This window comes from Cucumis sativus, chromosome 2 (assembly GCF_000004075.3).
Source record: "Cucumis sativus cultivar 9930 chromosome 2, Cucumber_9930_V3, whole genome shotgun sequence".
NCBI classification, from domain to species: Eukaryota; Viridiplantae; Streptophyta; class Magnoliopsida; order Cucurbitales; family Cucurbitaceae; genus Cucumis; species Cucumis sativus.
The window spans coordinates 7574591-7594515 of record NC_026656.2 but is presented as its reverse complement, the minus strand read 5'-3'; the positions used below and the strand labels follow the sequence as shown (position 1 = coordinate 7594515).

The 19925-nt window shown below is 32.1% G+C and overlaps 1 protein-coding gene across 1 annotated transcript; it reads left to right on the top strand.

The window, feature by feature from the left end:
* The first annotated feature begins 5817 nt into the window (after positions 1-5817).
* Positions 5818-15766, top strand: LOC101221443 (dehydrogenase/reductase SDR family member 7). Its single transcript, XM_004138858.3, has 12 exons — positions 5818-5979; positions 6090-6145; positions 6245-6278; positions 6448-6546; positions 6625-6773; positions 8479-8517; positions 8725-8817; positions 9259-9357; positions 11761-11862; positions 12544-12627; positions 15116-15181; positions 15300-15766. Exons 1-12 carry the CDS (start codon positions 5916-5918, stop codon positions 15384-15386), a joined length of 972 nt encoding a protein of 323 aa, XP_004138906.1. The 5' UTR covers positions 5818-5915; the 3' UTR covers positions 15387-15766.
* The last annotated feature ends 4159 nt before the right edge of the window (positions 15767-19925 follow it).

The window sequence follows — 19925 nt, the reverse complement described above, 5'->3', positions numbered from 1 at the left end:
TGTTGAATTTAAATCTCAAACTAATAACTATATTAATTAAATCATAAATTTTTTTAATGTTAGAATCTGTCGGCTTTCTTAACTGTATCCAAATAAAATATAATAGAGGATTTAAATTGATACAATTGTGAGAGCTAAAGTTTTAGATAGATACATTTATGAAACTTCATAGTATAATTTGATATAATTATTAGCTTAGAGTTTAAATTGATACAATTATTACTATATGGTTTAGATTGATACATTTTCAGATTTTAGGGTTTAAGTTGATATTTTTCCTAATATTTGATATATTGTTGAGTTCACAAATAGCAAACTTTTTTAGACTGCCACATGAATGACCAAAATATTGGGAAGAAAATGTCAAATGATCCAATTTTTTTAAAAAATTTTGAATGATCATTTGCTAACATCGAGTGAAATTACAAAAAATTTGCCGCACATAAAAAAGCAGTCTCGCTCTCACTTATCTCGTTCAAAATCGGTGTTGTTCTCGTTTGTCTTGTTAGTTAGGCTCTTTGTCCTTTCACTCTCTCAAAATCACCCACAGTCTCGACCATCTTGCGATCTTGCTTTCTACACTCTCATTTTCTCGATCTCGTCCTACTCTTTTTGTCACCCATCTCTTAGTCCCATGAAAAAAAATATGAGAGAAGCTTCTCGTCCATGGACACTAGAGAAGATGATCGTGTCGAAGAATATGGGTAAGACCAAATATCGAGAAGATGGACGAGATTCAAACTCAAAGAAACAACACTGGAAGGAAAGATGAAAAATCCTAAGTCAATAAAAATGGGGGGAGGGGGGCAATAGAGTAATTTTAGGTAGTATGATTAGCAAAAGAGCATTTGATATTATAAGAAGAAAAAAAAGTGGATTATTTGCCATTTTAAACCTTAAAAATGTGTGTATCTAAAATAATTTCTCAACTTTTTTCAAGTTTTCATTTGAAAAAATAGTAAGAAGTTTTCAAACTTATATTAAATGAAAATATTAATTACCAAATATCTCAATTAGCCCTAAAATGATAAAAGATAAAAATAAAAAAAATAAAAAAAAAAACTAAATCAATCAAAATACAATGGTGCCACTTGGAGCAAATAATATATTATAATAGTGTTGGGATTATAATAGTTTTCCAACTAATAGTTTACGTTATGGGTGTAAAGTATTATATTATATATTTAGGGTGCAGACTATTATAATTTGTGTTATTATAATTGGTGTTTGAGGTGTACATTATATATTGTGTTATTATAATACGTGTTTGAGGTGTAAACTATCATAATTTTGGTTTTTCACTACTATTTTTGGCATACATGTATATTGTACCTAAAATACACATTTTTATTCAATTGATTTGATCAAATTTGGTTAATTAGGATGTTCGTTTAATAAATTTAGCTTCAAACTAATTTTTCATTACCATGAACGGCTAATTGGTGCTAGTACAACCAAAAATGGACAGATGAATGGTCAACAAACATAAATGCTAAAATAAATAACTCAAATATTTGTTATTTTATGAAAAACAATAACTATTGATACAAAAATTGTCAAGGAATTTAATCACGATATGTCATAAGAGTATTGGGTTAATGACAATTTACGACCGCTCGGTGAGCATATGCTCACCCCCTGCAATGTGGTAAAGATAAAAAGTGAAATTGGGACAAATAATTTTTTAAATGCTATTTTAATTAATTAAGTTCACATATTTATTTATACTATTTAGGTTTTCAAAATTTATGCTTAAAACTTCTCAAGTTTTGGTTATTTAAGTTAATAATTTTGATTCTAATAGGATAGTAATATTATTAACCTTCTTTAAAACTTTGCAAAATTGTTATTTTCTTTCTAAACTTTTGAATTTGTTATAGAAAAATATAATTTTACTTTAAAATTGTTTCAAATTAAAAGATGGAAATTGATAGGGTGGTAAAGAGAGAGTTAAGTATCCATAGTCATGTTAACATTGATAAATGATATTACAATTTTTTAATTTTTTAATGACACAAAATTTCATCTAATTTTTTAATTAAACTAAATCTATATATGAACAAAGTTCATTAGATGATTTTTCTTGTGGCATAATTAAAATTTGTAAATATATAATAACTCTTGGAGGAGTGAGGAACAGTGAGAAATGAGGGAGTGAAAAATAGTAATAGATGAGAAATTAAGGAGTATAATAGTCCTGGTCTTGATCCTAATTTTAGGGTTACACTAACTCGTTAGCAAAACATGAAGTGGGCTACTCCTTCATAGTATTAGAGTAACACCTATATTTTAGAGATACTATTGGGTTGCACTTAAATCCAACAATCTCAACCCAAACTTTCAATTTAATTCGAAGTAAACCCACATTACATAAAAACTCAAACTTTAAACAGAAACAACCAAGACTATATTCAACTTTAAGATTGTTTGATTAAAACAAAATCATAGGAAACAACCTCTGATAGAAAATGTTTAAATAAATAAATAATTTAACTCAAGGTCCATAATAAAAAAATCATAAAGGAAAAATACGTGTTTAAAACTCAAAAAGTCACTCTACCCAAGAGTTCATAAACATTTTAAAATCATAAAAATAAAAGTGAAGCAACGGTCTGGTCTAGTCCATTTGAACTCATGGGTTTGATACCCAATGGTTGACCGACAATGATCACCGAAGGTGGTATTTAGAGTTGGCCAACAAATTTACTAGATTGAATTAGAAAAAAAAAATGTAATCCATGGACTTGAATAATGTTTTCTATTCAAATCAATATGAAAGAGTATAGGAAGCTTTGGTGAAGACGATCGTTGATCAATTGTAAAGATCGCCAACGATCTCCAATGTTTAAAGCGATTAGTTGCCATGATCATCATGACAACCATTCACCAAGGGTCATGACTATTGGTCATTGGCCATCACTACGATCATTTGTCAATAAGCATGACATAAATAGTTAAAGATAACGATTGGTCGCCATCAATCGAGATGTCCACCAAACTATAGTAACGTCCAAAGTTCATTGTTGGTAGGAAAATAAAACAAATAGTCACTGATGATCGATAATCAATGGTTAAGACGATCCAGAGGCGACAATCAATATGATTTATAGCCAACAGTTAAGACGATTGATGTTGTGATCATCGATCGATTATCATGGTTGATCATAAAGTTGGCTAAACGTTTGTTGTTAATGATCATTGATAAGAGGTTGAAGTGACATTTTTTCTAAAATATATGACATTCAATTAAAAAAAAAAAACATATTCCAAATCCATGAGTTTGATTTTTTCTTTCTATGAATTTTATTCCAAGTGTTCAATCATGAATTTGATTTTAAACGTCAAACTCCCATAATTTCAAACCTATGGCCCAAACACTTCCTAATGGGTTTTTTGGAATTTTACATGGACGTAAGGTAAACTTTGTTATATTTGCAATTAATTTTAAATTTGGCTATTTTTTCAATATTTTAGCTTTATTTTGCTACATACGCAAGGAGCCCTTTTTCTTTTTGCAATTTTTACCGTCTTTTAAAAATAGGATATTATGATAAAAAGATATTATTTGCAAGGAGCTCTTACGTTTGATACACTCATTTGGTTTATACATATTGAGAATTATGATAAAATATATTATTTCAAAATAGGATATTTGAGAATCAAACATGATTGTATTTGATTATAAATAGGAAAACTCTCGTAATTTTATGAAAAAAAATTAAGGGTTGCTAGCAAATATAGCATTTGAGTTCAAATTAATCAAGGATACAACAAAAGTTTTAAAAAATTTGTGAATATGGCAGATTTGGACTACTACCCAAAGTAAAAGACGAAAACGCCCCTACAACAAGTACACTTCACGCTTCCGTTGCTTTGTATTTCAATTTCAAACGCAATTCCTTCACTTGGTTTTCTTTTCGTCTTCCACTTTCTTCTCATTTCTTCATTTTTCATTTGGTCTTCTGATGCCTTCATTTCATCGTCTAAGTTGTTTCGATTTCTCCATTTTTATCATCTACAAACTTCTTTGCTTTTCGTTTGAAATAGCTCGTGCCTGTGCTTTCTGTTTAGTCGTAATATGTTTAAAATATATTTTTTCTTTTTCTATTTGTTTGAAATAAATTTCTTCGTTTTCTGTTTAGTTAGCCTCTTTTTTTCAGTTTGTGTGTTGTTACTTAGGGTTAAGGTTTGTCAGTGATATGTTTATATATTATTGATAGACTTGAAGAATGTTTAGTTTGTTTGCACTGAGATCTTACTTAATAATTTAGCGTAACATAAATTTTTATGTGTTGTTGTTTAAGGTTTATCAGTGATATGTTTCTATCAACTTGAGGGTGTTTAACTTGTTCGTGTTGGATTGTTATTAGATATTTTAGTTTATTGGTGCATCTTTCATCTGTAATTGCTTAGGGATATAGTGATATGTTTCAATCATCGATAGACTTGAAGGATGTTTCCCTTGTTTGACTTGGAAAATTAGTAAAAGCTCTGATTTAATGTGCATTTTTTAAGTGATGTGGCTTAGAGTCTATCAGGGCATATGTTTCTATCACTAGTAGATTCGGATGATGTTTAACTTGTTTCTATAAGTGATATGTTTTTATCATTAATTAATTGTTAATGTTTGGTTGGTTGGTTTAAATATGTTTATTCTAATTTTATCAAATGGATAAGAAAAAAATCATTTTGGAATGGGAATCAAATGAAAAATGGGCAAAGAGAGTCTTAAAACATGAAGGGTCATGAAGAAAAAAAAAAGTATCCTATTATATATATTACTATGTTTCGTAAAACAATTAATTATTTCGAAAGAAATGTAGAAGTCTTAGACCATATTATTGAAAGTTTATCACCTAATTGTCTACATTTGTTTAATAAGGACAATGTGGACACATTAAATATGAAAATGACCAAAATTCATTCACAACTACTTTCACATTTGATGATAAGACAGTGTGTCTCGACGGACAACAATGCTATTCTTTTCAACCTTGAAGGTAACACTATTGAATTTGACTTGCAAGATTTTTGTTTGATTGCAATGTTAAATTGTGGTGAATACGTGTTTTGAAGAAAATTAGTTGATAGTTAAACAATTATTTTTTTAGAAACAATACTCCCATTAGCAAACAAGAACTGAAGACTTCTTTTTAACTATCACTCTAACTCCTTAGTGATGAACTAGAACTACTAAAATTGGTCAATCTTTAGTTCCTATACAATGTATTGATTCTTGGGCAAAATCACGATATTTTGGATTTGTAAAGAAATGTTTAGGAATTATTCTAGGGAAGGCTTACTATGGTTTTACAAAGCAATTTATTCAAATTGTTGTAAAATCCAAAAGAAAATTAAAAAATTATGAATCAAAATCTTAATCGTTTATCTTTCTACAATGATTCCTAGTAGTTAATTAGACAGAAGAAGTAATTCCTAAACTAATTAAAAATTATGAATCAGAATTTTAATCGTTTATTTTTCTACCAGGCTTTCTAGTAGTTAATTAGATAAAAGATGGAAAAGAGTGTTTCTCGGTAAGATCTTATCATTTCAAGAGTGTTTCTTGCCAAGATCTTATCATTCCAAAGGTGTTTCTTGCCAAGATTTTATCATTCCAAGGGTGTTTCTTGCCAATATCTTATCATTCAATGTCTCATTTCACAAATCACCAATAAATATAATTGGGTTGAACCGGGTCAACCCGAACCCGATACCGTAAGACCCGATTTTTTTTCTTCAACACAATACAAAGTCAACAAAAAAATTAAACTGAACTCAACTCCTAAGTTAGTAATCCGAGTTGGTCTGGTTTTTATTTCACACTGATTTGTATAATTTTCCTGTAATTTAACGAACAAATGCAAAAAGCCGAACCTCTTATTCCATTTGAAACGAAGCGAGAGAAGTGAAGAATGCTACTTCTCGTCATTTTCTTTCTCTCATTCTTTCTGTTCTTCAGATTCGCCACTGCTTATGGTAATCATCCTTCCAAATTTCAATCAACTATTGAATTTTAATAGTTATATAAATGCGAAGGATTTGATTTTATGTCTTTGTTGCCTTATTTTTTCCGTTCCAATTCATAGGCGACTTCACTTTAATGTTCAAGAACCATGTCAAGCGAGAGGAAATTGAAGATAAGGTCAGCTGGTTTTTGAGTTTTCTATTCTTCAAGTTCTAGTGTTCTTCATCACACTAATCATCACTCCTTTCTGATGTTAATCCAACTATGCCGCATCAGGTCATTTGGATTACTGGTGCTAGCCGAGGAATTGGTATTCTGCTTAATATTTTTAGTTCTTTAATTATTTCTACTATATTGGGCTTTAATAGATCAATAATCTTTCTGCTAATTTGTCTGTCTTTTACACTCAGTTATAAGATTACTGTTATTTCCTTTATTTGACATTTTTCTTATATTTTAAACTTTTTTGTTGAATGTAGGGGAGGTTCTTGCAAAACAACTTGCTGCTTTGGGAGCTAAGCTTATTATTTCTGCACGGGATGAAGCTGGGTTAGAGAGAGTGAAGAGCGAGCTCTCTGGTTTGCAAATTTTCATAAAAATTTGCACTAGTCTCGATAATTTTTTCTTTCTCTAATACAGCTTTTGATCTGTCACAGGTAAATTTGCACCTAATGAAGTGAAAGTTTTACCCTTAGATTTGGCATCTGGGGAAAATAAGTTGAAAGAAGCGGTAGAGTTAGCAGAGTCATTTTTTCCCGGCTCTGGTGTGGATTATATGATCCATAATGCAGCTTTTGAGCGTCCCGTAAGTGACGAATATTTTATATATATATCTACTTGGCTTGAATAATGTTTTCATGAATTTAATTAACCCTTTAAGATTTTGAACCATGCCGGTAAAGATATTGATATTACACTTTGCACCATATTATGAGTCTATGACATTGTCCTATTTTAGAATGCCAGTTGTAAATTTTTTGACGTTCCTGTCATTCTTGAATCTTGTGAACATGTGTACTTAGTTGTTAGTCCTTCAACAAGCGTGTGGCTACTTGCAGACAAGTGTTCATGTTAATTGACAAAGGCAAGAGTCCATGCTGCTTTATAGACCTCCTTAGTGATGTAGTATGTGATTCTTCAAGAAATTGACTATCTAGGATTTCCTACGAGTCCAATTCAAGAAATAACTAGATATATCTCAATTTATCAGTTTAAATGGTAGGCCATTGATTAGAGGGTGTTGTATATCAAGTGGATTCCAGTTAGCATGGATCTAACTTTTATGTTAAAGGCTGAAGCTGTCAATAGATAGGGTGGCAACTTCACTATGTTTGTTTGGTCAGATGGGAATTGTTTCAACTAAGTGTAATAGTGTACTTTTATATTTATTTATATGAAAATAAATCATGGAGACATAACAATAGCTGGCATGCACCCGAATGAACTTGTTTTCATGGTGCTTTTTTTGGCACGTGATTCATAACATTGTTTTGTACATCTACATTCTCATACGGTTCAAACTTTATGCTACACCAACTTATCTATTTTCCATAATTCCCATTGGATGTTGACAGCCATGTTTTCAATATAGGCAATACAACAAAAAGTTAATGGACCCGCTTTATCAATTCTTTCGGCTTACTTGAACAACCTTACCAAAATTTTGGATGATTATCTGTTCTACGTGTGGAATATAAAACTTTGTATGAAACAGAAGCAAGCCTCTTCATTGATATAATGAGTGAGACTAAAGCTCAAAGTACAAAGTACAAATTAATGAGTCGAAGCACAACAAGATTATAAGGAACAAAAAGGACCAACCCAAAACATCTAAACCAAGAGAACAAAGCTAAACCAAATGGAGAAAAAAGCAAACCAACGACAACTCCCGAGAAGCCCTACACAACAATTTGAGATGAACAAAGAAATCTCAAACAAACAAAAACTAGATGTAGCAGTCCGAGAGGCTGTAAATCTTCCAAGATGGGTATGACAGGGCATCGAAGGAATGTCAAGGGCAGCTGATAATATGCAAATACTTTATCAACTTCGAACAGAAAAACACAGCTTGTTGTGCTTGCATGTGTGTATTCAAGCATTCTTTCCAAAAGAGATGTATGCATGCTTGCATTGTTGCAATTAGTTTGATATATCCCTCAAAGTCTCACTGAGTGTTTTAATATCAACTTGATGTATTAGTTGTTTGTGCTTTTACTATTTGGATGTAAAATAAGCTAGTTTCCTAGTTAATTATTTTAACTAGGTGTGGTTCTATAGGTAACTAGTCCTTAACTCCCTCTTGTGTATAAATAGGCCTTAGTGTCATCTTTTGTCATTAATAAAAGAAATTTTCATTGAGTTCTCGAAGCATAATCAGTTACAACTTTTGTACAAATTCCTACTATCATCATTGAGTCTAATCATTCCATGGTGTAAAATGCTTCACATGCTCTGTTTTGTTCAACAATCTTTCTACACTTTAATATCTGTATTTGTTTATCGTTTTACAGAAAACTACAGCTTTGGATGTATCTGAGGAAAGTCTGAAGGTAAGGAGGAATAAACAAGTGACACTCACAGTCTGGTTTAGTGATTCTTAAGATGGATTGATTTTATATTCAGTACGTCTGGGTATTGAGATAGCCATTTCCTGTGTTATCTTTTTGTTTCTATTGTTAACTCTCATTAACTATGTACGACATGCTCAATTCTTACGTGTTTTTCTTTTCTCTCTCTCTCTTTTTAATTACGATCAGACAACATTTGATGTCAATGTTATTGGGACCATTTCTCTCACACGGCTTCTAGCACCTTTTATGTTACAACGGGGACGAGGTCATTTTGTTGTTGTAAGTGGGAAGTCACTAATATTACTTATACTTTGCCATTGTTTGCTTAATTTAGACTCGTTGCATCTTAATTTGATAGATAATAATCATATCAGTGTGGTTGGACCCTGAATATACTATTGTGATATAACTGTAACTGTTTATTGCCAGTTTGATCTTCAGGTTGTTACCTAATACTTAATACCTGCTCAAATAATCTTTATCATCAGAATTTCTAATTTTTCTCATCTTTGAACAATACACATCTGACTATGTTCTAGTATTGGGCATTGATTGTTTGTACATTGTTCTAACTTTTAGAATTTTTCGTATTTGATATTTGGACAGTCGTCATTTTATTTTTCATATACTGTTCTTGTTTTTTCCCTTATTTCCTCTCACTTGTATGATAATCTAAATTTTCAATTGCTAATATTTTGTATCCTTCTGGATTGCTTTCAGATGAGCAGTGCTGCAGGAAAGACACCTGCTCCAGGACAGGCTGTATATTCTGCATCAAAGCATGCTCTGAATGGTTATTTTCATTCTTTACGATCGGAGGTAAGATGAACCTAATGTGTTTGTCCTTATATTTGAGATTACAGTTAAGACATTTACCTTTTCTGAATGAAGGAATATGAACATGCCTTCCAGTTCCTATATTTGGCACTGTTTACTTGCATTTTGGAGTAACTTCTAGATAATTTAGACTCTACCAAGTTAAAAACTAGAATTTTAGGTTCCAGGTTTCTTTTGTTTTGAAAATTAAGCTTACATACAGAACTTTCTCATAAGTTTTTATGTTTCATACTAATCTTTTTCAAAAACCAAGCCAAGTTTTGAAAACTCAAAAAAGTAGTTTTCAAAAACTTAATTATTATTTGGATTTTATTAAGATTTCAAGTGCTTCTTTAACATGGTGAAAACCATAATTGAATAATTGGGAGGAAACAAGCATAGATTTTAAAAACTAAGGCCCTATTTACTACCATTTTGAATTGTCAAGGAATCTCAACTTCTCTTTACAAGAATCCACTAATCACTTTACAAGAATCCACTAATCAGTCATTCAATTAATTGAATTACAAATAAAGAAAAGTACTCAACCAAATCTAAAATTTAAAATAAATAAAGATAAGCATAGTAAAATCTCTGGATCATAAAATGCATTTTCATTCAAAATATACCCTTGTCCTGGAGGGTGAGAAAGACTGGCCAGCGTAGATTGACTACTTGAACATTTTTTCCCATGGATTTTTTTTTTCCCTTTTAAACGTTTTCTCCAGTGGGTTTCTCCACCTATAGACCTCTTTGATTTATAAGTCACCGTATCTTCACTGATTATGATCTTCATCTCCATGCATTATTGATTAAATAATCTTTTATATTTGATATGTTAACTTAAAGTTTAATGTTATTTTATGAAATATTAATGTGAGTAGGTAATCTTTTTTTAATTGAGAAACAAGCCTTATAGTTTAAGAAGCACAAACACGGGAATGAGACACAAATACCACATGGACACGGCAACACGCCATATTTTAAAAATCTAGGACACGACACGGCAAGGACACGTTTATTAAATTATTCATTTTTATAAAAAATATATCATTTTTATAGTAAAAGAAAATCCATAGTAAATGAATTGATGCATTTATATGCTTAAAAGACTTAGCTTGTTGTATTCCACACCCAAGAGTTATTATTATTGTCATATATGTCTTTTTAGTCTAATCAACTAGTGTTCTATGCATGTCTAATGCATTTGTTGCACTAACAAATGTTCAATAAATGTCCACCAAGTGTCGAACATGGACACACTAGCCAAACTAAAGTGTGTGCTTCTTAGCTTATAGTTTATCATCGTAGGCTAATGTGAGTAAGTAATCTAAAACATACTTTTCTTATCTTAAAATTAACATTTACATTTATTATTTTTATTTTTCTAGTTCAGTGAGGATCGAGCCATAGACCTTTGAGATTGATAATTGGTATCTTAGCCACTAAGTTATGTTCGGATGGACATATTTAAACTATTATTAATTAAATATAGATAAAAAAAGAATAATTTTGTTAGAAAAATTTATTATTATTAGTTATCATAAGAGATTTTAGTCCAAAATAAAAATATTATAAACGACAAATGGAGAGAGTGGGAAAGGGAGATGGTTTTCAAAGAGTTATTTATTTATTTTAACTTATTCAGCCACTTTCATTAATAAAAAATTAAAAGAATACACGGGCATACAAAGGAACAAGCCCACAAAAAAGGGAACTCCCTTTACAAGTAGGAACTCCAACTATGTGAAATCACACCTATAGAATAGTTACAAAAAGCCTTCAAAATCGAAGTCGAAAAAGAAACATGAAATTGAACGACAGACCATAACTCCCTAGGATCCCTCTCCATACCCTTACGCACCCTACTATTCTGTTAACCTCACAAGACCCCTAATGACTGCACACATCCTTGAAAGCCATAAAAAATGGCCTTTCTCCTCAAAAGGCAGATTGAGAAGAAACTCCTCGATCATAGCACCAACATCTTATGACCGACCTCTCTAATGGTTGCATTAAATTTCTTATATGATGTAAATATAATGTAAATTCTATTCAAAATTCTAAATAATTTAAACTCAAAAGAACTTTGGTAAAAATTGTATATGTACCCGATAGCTCTGAAGCCAGTCAGTATTTTTACCTCTGGTGCCTTTTTTATGAGAAAATTATAAGTTCTATTGAGGATACCATTGATTAATCCCTATAATCTTAGAAAATTTTCCTAAATTGGATTTGATGAGGTTCCATAATGTTTTTGGAAGAAGTCTACCATAAAACTAGATGTTAAAATTTTGTTACTGCTTTTTCCTTTTCTCCTATAGTTTTATAGTCGCTGACCTTTTATTTTCTTATGTAATCATATATCATTTATTTTTCATTTATATTGCTACATTGCAATCTCAGCTCTACCAGAAAGGAATTAGAGTGACCGTTGTTTGTCCTGGGCCAATTGAAACGTCAACTAGCTCAGGTGCAGAAGTCGTGGGGAAGAAAGGTGTATCTGAGGTATGTAGATCTTCTTTTATCTTGTGTCAATGTTCATGTTGGCTTAAAGCCTGTAAACTCAACAAAAAGATGAAAGTTTTGAATCTCCCGCAGAACTCTAAATATATTTATATATTCGTTGGAACTCTTCTCTCTCCTCCGTTCAAGTTGGTCAATTTGATTTATTATAATGGGATGAGTCGGATGATCTACTGGTCAACAAGAGTACATATAACTATAGAGATTAGTGGGAATGAGTTGAAGTTACAGTGACCACTTGTACAACATTGAATTTCCTACAAGTTTCTTGGCAATTGAATCGAGACGAGTTAGACAATTATTCCATGGGAATAATTGAGGTGTGTGCAAGTTGGCCCAAACATTCATGAAGATAGAAAGAAAGAAAATTCTGATTTGAAGAAAAAAGACTTGTTTTGTCACTATTTGTACATTTTTATGCATAATCTTTAGGACAGGTTATTTATCTGCTTCATGGCATCATATATGGATGGTTCTACATACTAACCCACTATGTGATTGGAATGCTGCTACTACTAGGGATATATTTGTAATTAGTGAGGGAAGTTGTTAGGATATTGGTTATAAAGGGAGGGAGTAGGAATGAGAAAGTGGGGATTATTTTGGCGTAGCTATGACATGCTTAGAGCTTTATTGAGTTTCTTGATTCTACTTTTCTTGCAGAAGCGACTTTCATCAGAAAAATGTGCTCAGTTAACAATTATTGCTGCCACCCATAATCTAAAAGAAGTTTGGATATCATATCAGGTATCCATTTTGAATGATTCACTAATTTATCCAGTATTTATCCTTGATTAAATAGCTTGGAAGTAGAGTTCTCGTTTTTGTGATATTTGAAGCTACAGTGATGTTGAACTATGTCACTTTATGCAACCCATATCAATCCCTTTAAATGCCACCTGTGTTTTTTTTAATAAATAAATATCATGTGCAATTGTGCAAAGATTTGAAGTCTCAGTCTTTCATCTTGCACATAAAAAAGAATGGTAGCTTGTCATTGCATTGATATTATTGAAAGTAGAGACAAACAACAAACACAACCCTAGAACCCTAGTTCAGGGAGAACCACGGTGCTGATAATTTTATTATTTTCTAATACTCATAAAGGTACAAAGGGGAAGTATTTATAGGCAATAGAAGCCTAAAATAAGGCAAAGTAAATTACGTAACTACCCTTGGGCTTTCAACATGACCTAAGCCTATTATTTCTAACACTCTCCCTCAAGTTGGGACGTAAACGTCATAAAGACCCAACTTGCTAGTTGAAACTTTGTCTGAGGAGCCCCTTTATGAGGATATCAGCAATCTGTTGACTTGAGGGTATGCAAGGAATGCGGATGCAACCATTGTCAAGCTTCTCTTTGGTAGAAGTGTCTGTCAATCTCCACATGTTTAGTCCTGTTATGTTAGACCGAGTTATTGGCAATGATAATGGCTGCCTTGTTATCGCAAAATAGCTTCATAGGCACCTTATAGTCTTGAAAAAGATCAGACAACACCTTCTAGAGCCAGAGCTCCTCACAGATCCCCAAACTCATAGCCCTGTATTTGGCTCCAGTGCTCTACCTGTGAACCCTTGCTCCTTGCTTCTTACTTCTCCAAGTAACAAAATTTCCCCACACAAAAGTACAGTATCTTGAGGTAGACTTTCTATCAACAATAAATCCTGTCCTGTCAGAATTAGTATAAGCTTTCAACACATCTTTTGTGAGGCTTCCTGAACCTCAGACCTTTATCAGGAGTTGCTTTTAAACACCTTAGGATCCTGTTAACCACCTCCAAGTGGTCCTCATAAGGTGCCTGCATGAACCGACTAACGATGCTTATAACATAGGAGATGTCAAGTCTAGTGTAAGATAAGTAAATCAACTCTCCCACCAGGCGCTGATATTTCTCTTTATCAACAGGAACTCTGTCATTTGAATTTTCGAGTTTAGCATTGAACTAAATGGTTGTATCAGCAAGACGACATTCTAGCATACCTGTCTCAGCTAATAAATCAAGGGTGTAGTTTATTTGGGACATTGATATGCCTTCTCTGGATCTAGGAATCTCCATACCGAGAAAGTACTTCAGATTTCCCATCTCTTCAATGATCTCATCAGTGTCATCCTCGGATACACAATGTCATCGACATAGACAATCACTACTGCAATTTTTCCCGTCTTGGAGACTTTGGTGAACAAGGTGTGATCAGAGTGCCCCTGATTGTACCCTTGAGACTTGATGAAAGTGGTAAATCTGTCAAACTACACTCTTGGTGATTGTTTCAACCCGTATAAAGACTTTCGAAGCTTGCAAACCTAATTGTTAAATTGAGCTTCAAATCCTGGAGATGGACTCATGTACACTTCCCCTTTTAAATTCCCATTTAATAATGCATTCTTAACATCAAGTTGATATAGGGTCAATCCTTATTCACTGCAACAGACAGAAAAACTCTAACAGTGTTTAAATTTGCAACAGGAGAAAAAGTCTCAGAATAATCAATCTAATAAGTCTGAGTGAACCCTTTTGCAACTAGCCTATCCTTGTGTCTATCAAGTAGACTCTAAGGGAAGCATATAGTTAGACTCTGTACTCACACTCTCCCCCTGAAGTAGGCTAACGGGAAAGAAAGGACGATCTTCAGTAAAAGGGACATCCATGGTAACTAAGTACTTATGTGAAGATTGATGGAAGCATTTATAGCCTTGTTGGAGTTGACTGCTGAGGAACCCAACAAACATGCAAGCTTAAGCTCGAGGAGTGAATTTAGTTTGGTTAGGGCCATGACTATGAACATAGGTTGTGCATTTGAAGACTTGAAGAGGACCATCAGGAATGAGTGAGGTGGAGGGATAAGATTCTTTGAGACAACTTAACGGTGTCTTGAGGTGAAGGACATGGGAAGGCATACAGTTGATGAGCCTAATTAACATAATAAGAATTAGGGTAAAGTAAATTATGCAACTACCTTTGGGCTTTGAACGTGACCTAAGCTCATTGTTTCTAACAAATATTAATGACTAATGAATTTTGTTTAAACGTATAAAATGGAAAATGTTCTCAAACGGGGGATCTTGTATATGCTACTTGAATTATGGAAATTTACTCACAAAAATCCTGGAAAACATGCTACTTGTTCTTAATTATTTTTTTGTTTTGTTTTGTTTTTCTGTTCTTATGGGTAGCAAAAATTTTATCTTCCAACTCTTATTTATGTGAGATTTAATTAGTTGCTTGATTTATGTAGCCCGTCCTTGCTGTTATGTATTTGGTTCAATACATGCCAACGATCGGCTACTGGCTCATGGATAAGGTATTATTTGGTTTCAAAATTGGGTATAAAATAGAGTTTGAAATTGTGATCGGGGCTCATGAATTGAATAATCTCTAGTCCCATCCTGAATGGTTGTGTATGTAAAATTGACTTGCAGATTGGTAGGAATCGTGTTGAAGCGGCTGCTAAGAAGGGGAACACGTACTCCCTGAGTTTGTTATTTGGGAAAAACAAGTCATCTTAAAGTATGACTTCACCGTAGTTCTAACATTTTCAAGAATAACTTTTCTTAAAGCTCAACAAAGGTTCAAATTCTGGTAGTAATATACATATATAGACAGATACTCATCTCCTACGCAATGCATGGCTGAAAAGCATGCAAAAGTGATGCACAACAAGTACGTTTTCTTTTGTTTTATTTTATATGTTAAAAGTAATTTAACGTATGCGACTTGGGACGGACTTCCATTGAGAAAACACTCATCTTTTGTCTTTTGGGTGGACTTCGGGGTGGAAATTGCAACAGATGGTCTAAATCTCTATTACTGTTTTGAAATATGTCTAAATTTTTAAAGGTTAAATCATTAAAAAAAAAAAGATATCAATTTTGCCTTTTGTATTAAAGTACTTCTAAAGCTTTCAAAAAATACTATCAAATATGCTTATATATGTATATGTTTTTTTCTTTTAGAAATATGCTTCTATATATCTATAGGTCTTATTTGTTTTATTTTTTATTTTGAACCATTTTAATTTGTATCTGGTTATTTTATATTTAGGATTATTCAATATTTAATTTGTTTATCACTTTTATGATTTTAATTTATAATATATCTTTACATTTTTATTTATCTATTTTGTTTTTATAAAAAGTTTTCGATAATATTTACGTGTAGTGTTGACTATGTACTGTTTGGTACGAATTAGAAAGTCCTGGATGTACAAAAATAATTTATTTTGAAGTTTTTAAATACTCTCATTTTGAAACTTTTGTCAAAATGTACTCAATGTTTAGAAACAAATATGTATTGAAAAAACTATTTATTTACTTGATATTGTGATTAGCTCAAACCGTACATCGTTCAATATTAAGTGTAAGGATTTATCATTCATGTGGTTTGTATTTACGTGCTTCCATGAACAAGAAAAGTGGGATTTGGATGGTTTAAAAATTTGCAAATGCCCACAATGTGCTTTGGACATTATTATAGATGATTATGTGCACACAACATCTTCAATGGTTACGAGGGTAAAGAGTCATTTTTTTAAACGAATATCAAGTTTCCATGTTGTCCTTGTGATGTTATTAACTATATGAAAAGACGTCATGATGTGAGTGTAAGTCATGGTAAAACTTGGAGAGACGGTGAAGACGGTGAGATTGCTTGGTGTCCTCTGAAGTTCTCATTTGCTCTTTTCCATCACTTTTTAGTTCACTTATTTTTTAAAAAAATCCACGTCCCTATTTATTTCTTCCAAATATAAATCACATTTAAATTTTAGTAGGACATTCACTTTTAAATTGATTGATTACAAAATATAATTAAAAGACTAATAAAATCTAATTAAAAGACTAGTTAACACCCCCATTAAAACATATAAAAACTGCATAAAACTTTAGATCCCAAATTTTTTAGGTAATTTTAATTTATTTATCTTGAATTATTTCGTACTTACTATTTTATACACAATATCATGAAACAAACTATAATATCACGTAACAAAATGTATATTTGATTTAGAATGAGTGACAATTTTTCATATAGTCCATGAGATGTTATTAGCTACATAAGTTACCACAGGGCTTGGAGAGACCATAAAATTACTTTGAATTCTATCATGAGTTCTCCAAAGTCCTAATATGTTCCTTTGTCAACCTTGTCAAGTACACTTATTTAAAAAGAAAATTAATCTCCCACTGTTTTACAACATACAATGTAATTTATTTGTGCTACGTTTTTAGTTACCAAGATATTCACTTTTAAATTTATTGATTACAACAATGTAATTAAAGACTATTTGAAATCTAGTTAAAAGACTGATGAGTGCCCAACTAAAAAAAGTTATGTATATAGGGTTTGAAGGCATTTGGAATGAAAAAAAATATATATAAAAACAAAAAGAAGAAAATCTTCTTCTTCATCATCACGCCACTGATCCCCACGATATAATCACTCTCTCGCCCAGTTGTTGCCAGGCCTATCTTCAGCCATTGATCGTGCCATCTTTGCTTGCTAGAGGACCGAGCGACCCTCTCTCTTTGTGATTCTCGTTCTCGTCCTGACCAATCTCTACTTTTTGTGTTCTACTTAAACCCTTTAAAAAATATCCAAAGACCAAAATATTTTATTTATAGCCATTGACGCTGACTAGATCAATGGTAAAAAATATATATATATATATATATATATATATATATATATATATATATATATTTTGGACAAAAATGTAAAAAAGACAATTAAGTTCTAAAATTGATAAAACCAAAAAGATAAAAATAAATAAAAGTGAAAAGTAGTCCAGAAAAAAGCCCCTGCCTAAATTAAAACTCTCAAATATGAATAGTTTTAAAAACACCCAAATCCACTCTAATTTAACCATTTTTCTCAAGGTAATTAATGCTCCTATCAAATCTAAGACCTAATTAGCATACCACTTTAAAAACTTTATTGAAAAGATATAATATACAACCTAATAATTTTCCCTTCTTCCAAAACAAAATAATTAGAAATTTAGAGGAGAAAGAAAACCACCATGAAGAAACTAGTGAGAGAACTAGACAAAGAAAATGAGATCTAAAAGGGGAAAGAAAACCAAAGATAGCTTAATGATGGCTGGTGTGAAGCCTGCGTTCTAATAGAAGGGTTGAAAAGAGGGAAGCTAGGTTATCTCAAGTTCTATGGTAAAGGGAGTGAAAATGGTTAAGTATAAGAAGAATGCATTTTGACTATAGATGCGAGGAAGAGTATGTGTTTCGGTTAGCTAAACATGAAGAGAGAGTTTGTGTTTTGGGTTAGATACGGTGAGGAAAGAAAGTTAAGAAATTTAAGTAAAGCTATTGATTCGTATTAGTTAGCGTCTTAGGTGTTGGGTTAAGGCTAAGCATGGTTAAAGAAAATGTTAAGCCTACACGTGTAAAGCACTAAGAAGGAGCTAGCAAGCTAAGATAAGCTTAGCGATGACTAATCCAATTTAGAACTAATATATAAATAGGACTTAAGGTTTCGAAGGAAATGTTAAGGAAGCTCTAAGTATTAAAGCTCTGCCAAAAGAGTATCGGGCGAGAAGAAAAGTGCTTGAAGTTAGGCGTTAAGAAGAAGGAAGAAAAGGAAGAGCAGGCGATAAGGGGAAAGAAGAACTAGGCGTTAATAGATGGGAAAGAGTAAAGAAAGCTAGACTTTGTGAGTGACTTTTCTAAATAAAAGGACTAAGTCTTACAAAGCTTTCTTTTCAAAGTTGTGTCATGTTGATGTTAATATTATGCAGAGTATAATGCATGTTGCATGTAAGGTGATTTATGTTTAATATGACAAGCTTGACTGTTGAAAGTTTACTTACGAGTTAAATTATGTTTTTCTTGTGATGCTTGTATTTGAGTAAATCATTAGCTTTATTCCTATCATGAGCTTGTTATTATCTGCACATAATAATAACGAGGTTGTCTTGAAGTGAGTGGTTCGCTTGGTAGAAGGATGACTAATCGCGTTAGGTGATCTGTGTTCAAGTTTATTGCCTAAGCGATTGGATCCACGATGATACTGATGGTGCAATGTTCATCACAATAGTCCATGTATTGAGAAAGTTCAATGTCCAGGCGAAGAGGAATAAGTAGAAGCTAAAGTGTGATTAATGTTTTGGTGCAAGATGAGGCATTGCGAAACATTCTTGTAAAATGAGTTAATGCATGATCTTGTATTCTCATAAGGTTTTCCTAAAATTGTCACTCACTAAGCATTCGACTTATGATTTAAGTTTTTCCTTCTCTAGGTAAGCAACGCGTTGAAACCGCATTATGAAGTTTAGGACGAGCTCCAGGCAATAAGGTGTTAAAGCAGGCGTTAAAAGTTGTGTCAGACATTGAGAGCCTGAAGTTTTAGATTTAATATTTGTTTAAGTATAAGCTTTTATTTGTACGAAGTTATATTTAAGGATTGAATAAAAGTTGTTAAGTTTCCTCATGTTTAAATGTTATCGAAGTGTATCACCTTGAATGCTCTTAAGTAGTTGAAGTCCAAGTAATAAAATTTAAATTTACAACTTGGGGGATCTGACATTTCAATTAGAGATGAGGGTTGCCCAAGTCGCATTCACATTTGTAACACGAGAAGGTGACTTTGAGGGTGGGGACATGACAAATGGATTGCTCTTGGTGGTCTACAATAAGATGAATGTGGGATAGGTAACATTGATTGCAAGGAACGACACACTATGGTAGTGACTGAGAGATCACACATGTTGAACAAATCGTGAAAATATTTACATCGTATAGAACAATTTTGAAAAAGCAAAATGCTCATAACATGAAATAACAAAAATGCCCTACGATTAATTAATTAGTTACATCGTGAAAAATGTAATTGTACCAAATCTAAATAATCTTGTACCCAGTCTAAATGATATTATACTCATTTTTAACAATCTTATACCAAATCTAAACATCTTAGTACATGATCTTGACCTTGTACTTAGTCTAAATGATCTTGTTGAAGAGATAAAAAAGCTACACAACAACAGATTTTACAGAGACCTAAACTCAATTTAATTGGGATCTTAAAAATATCAA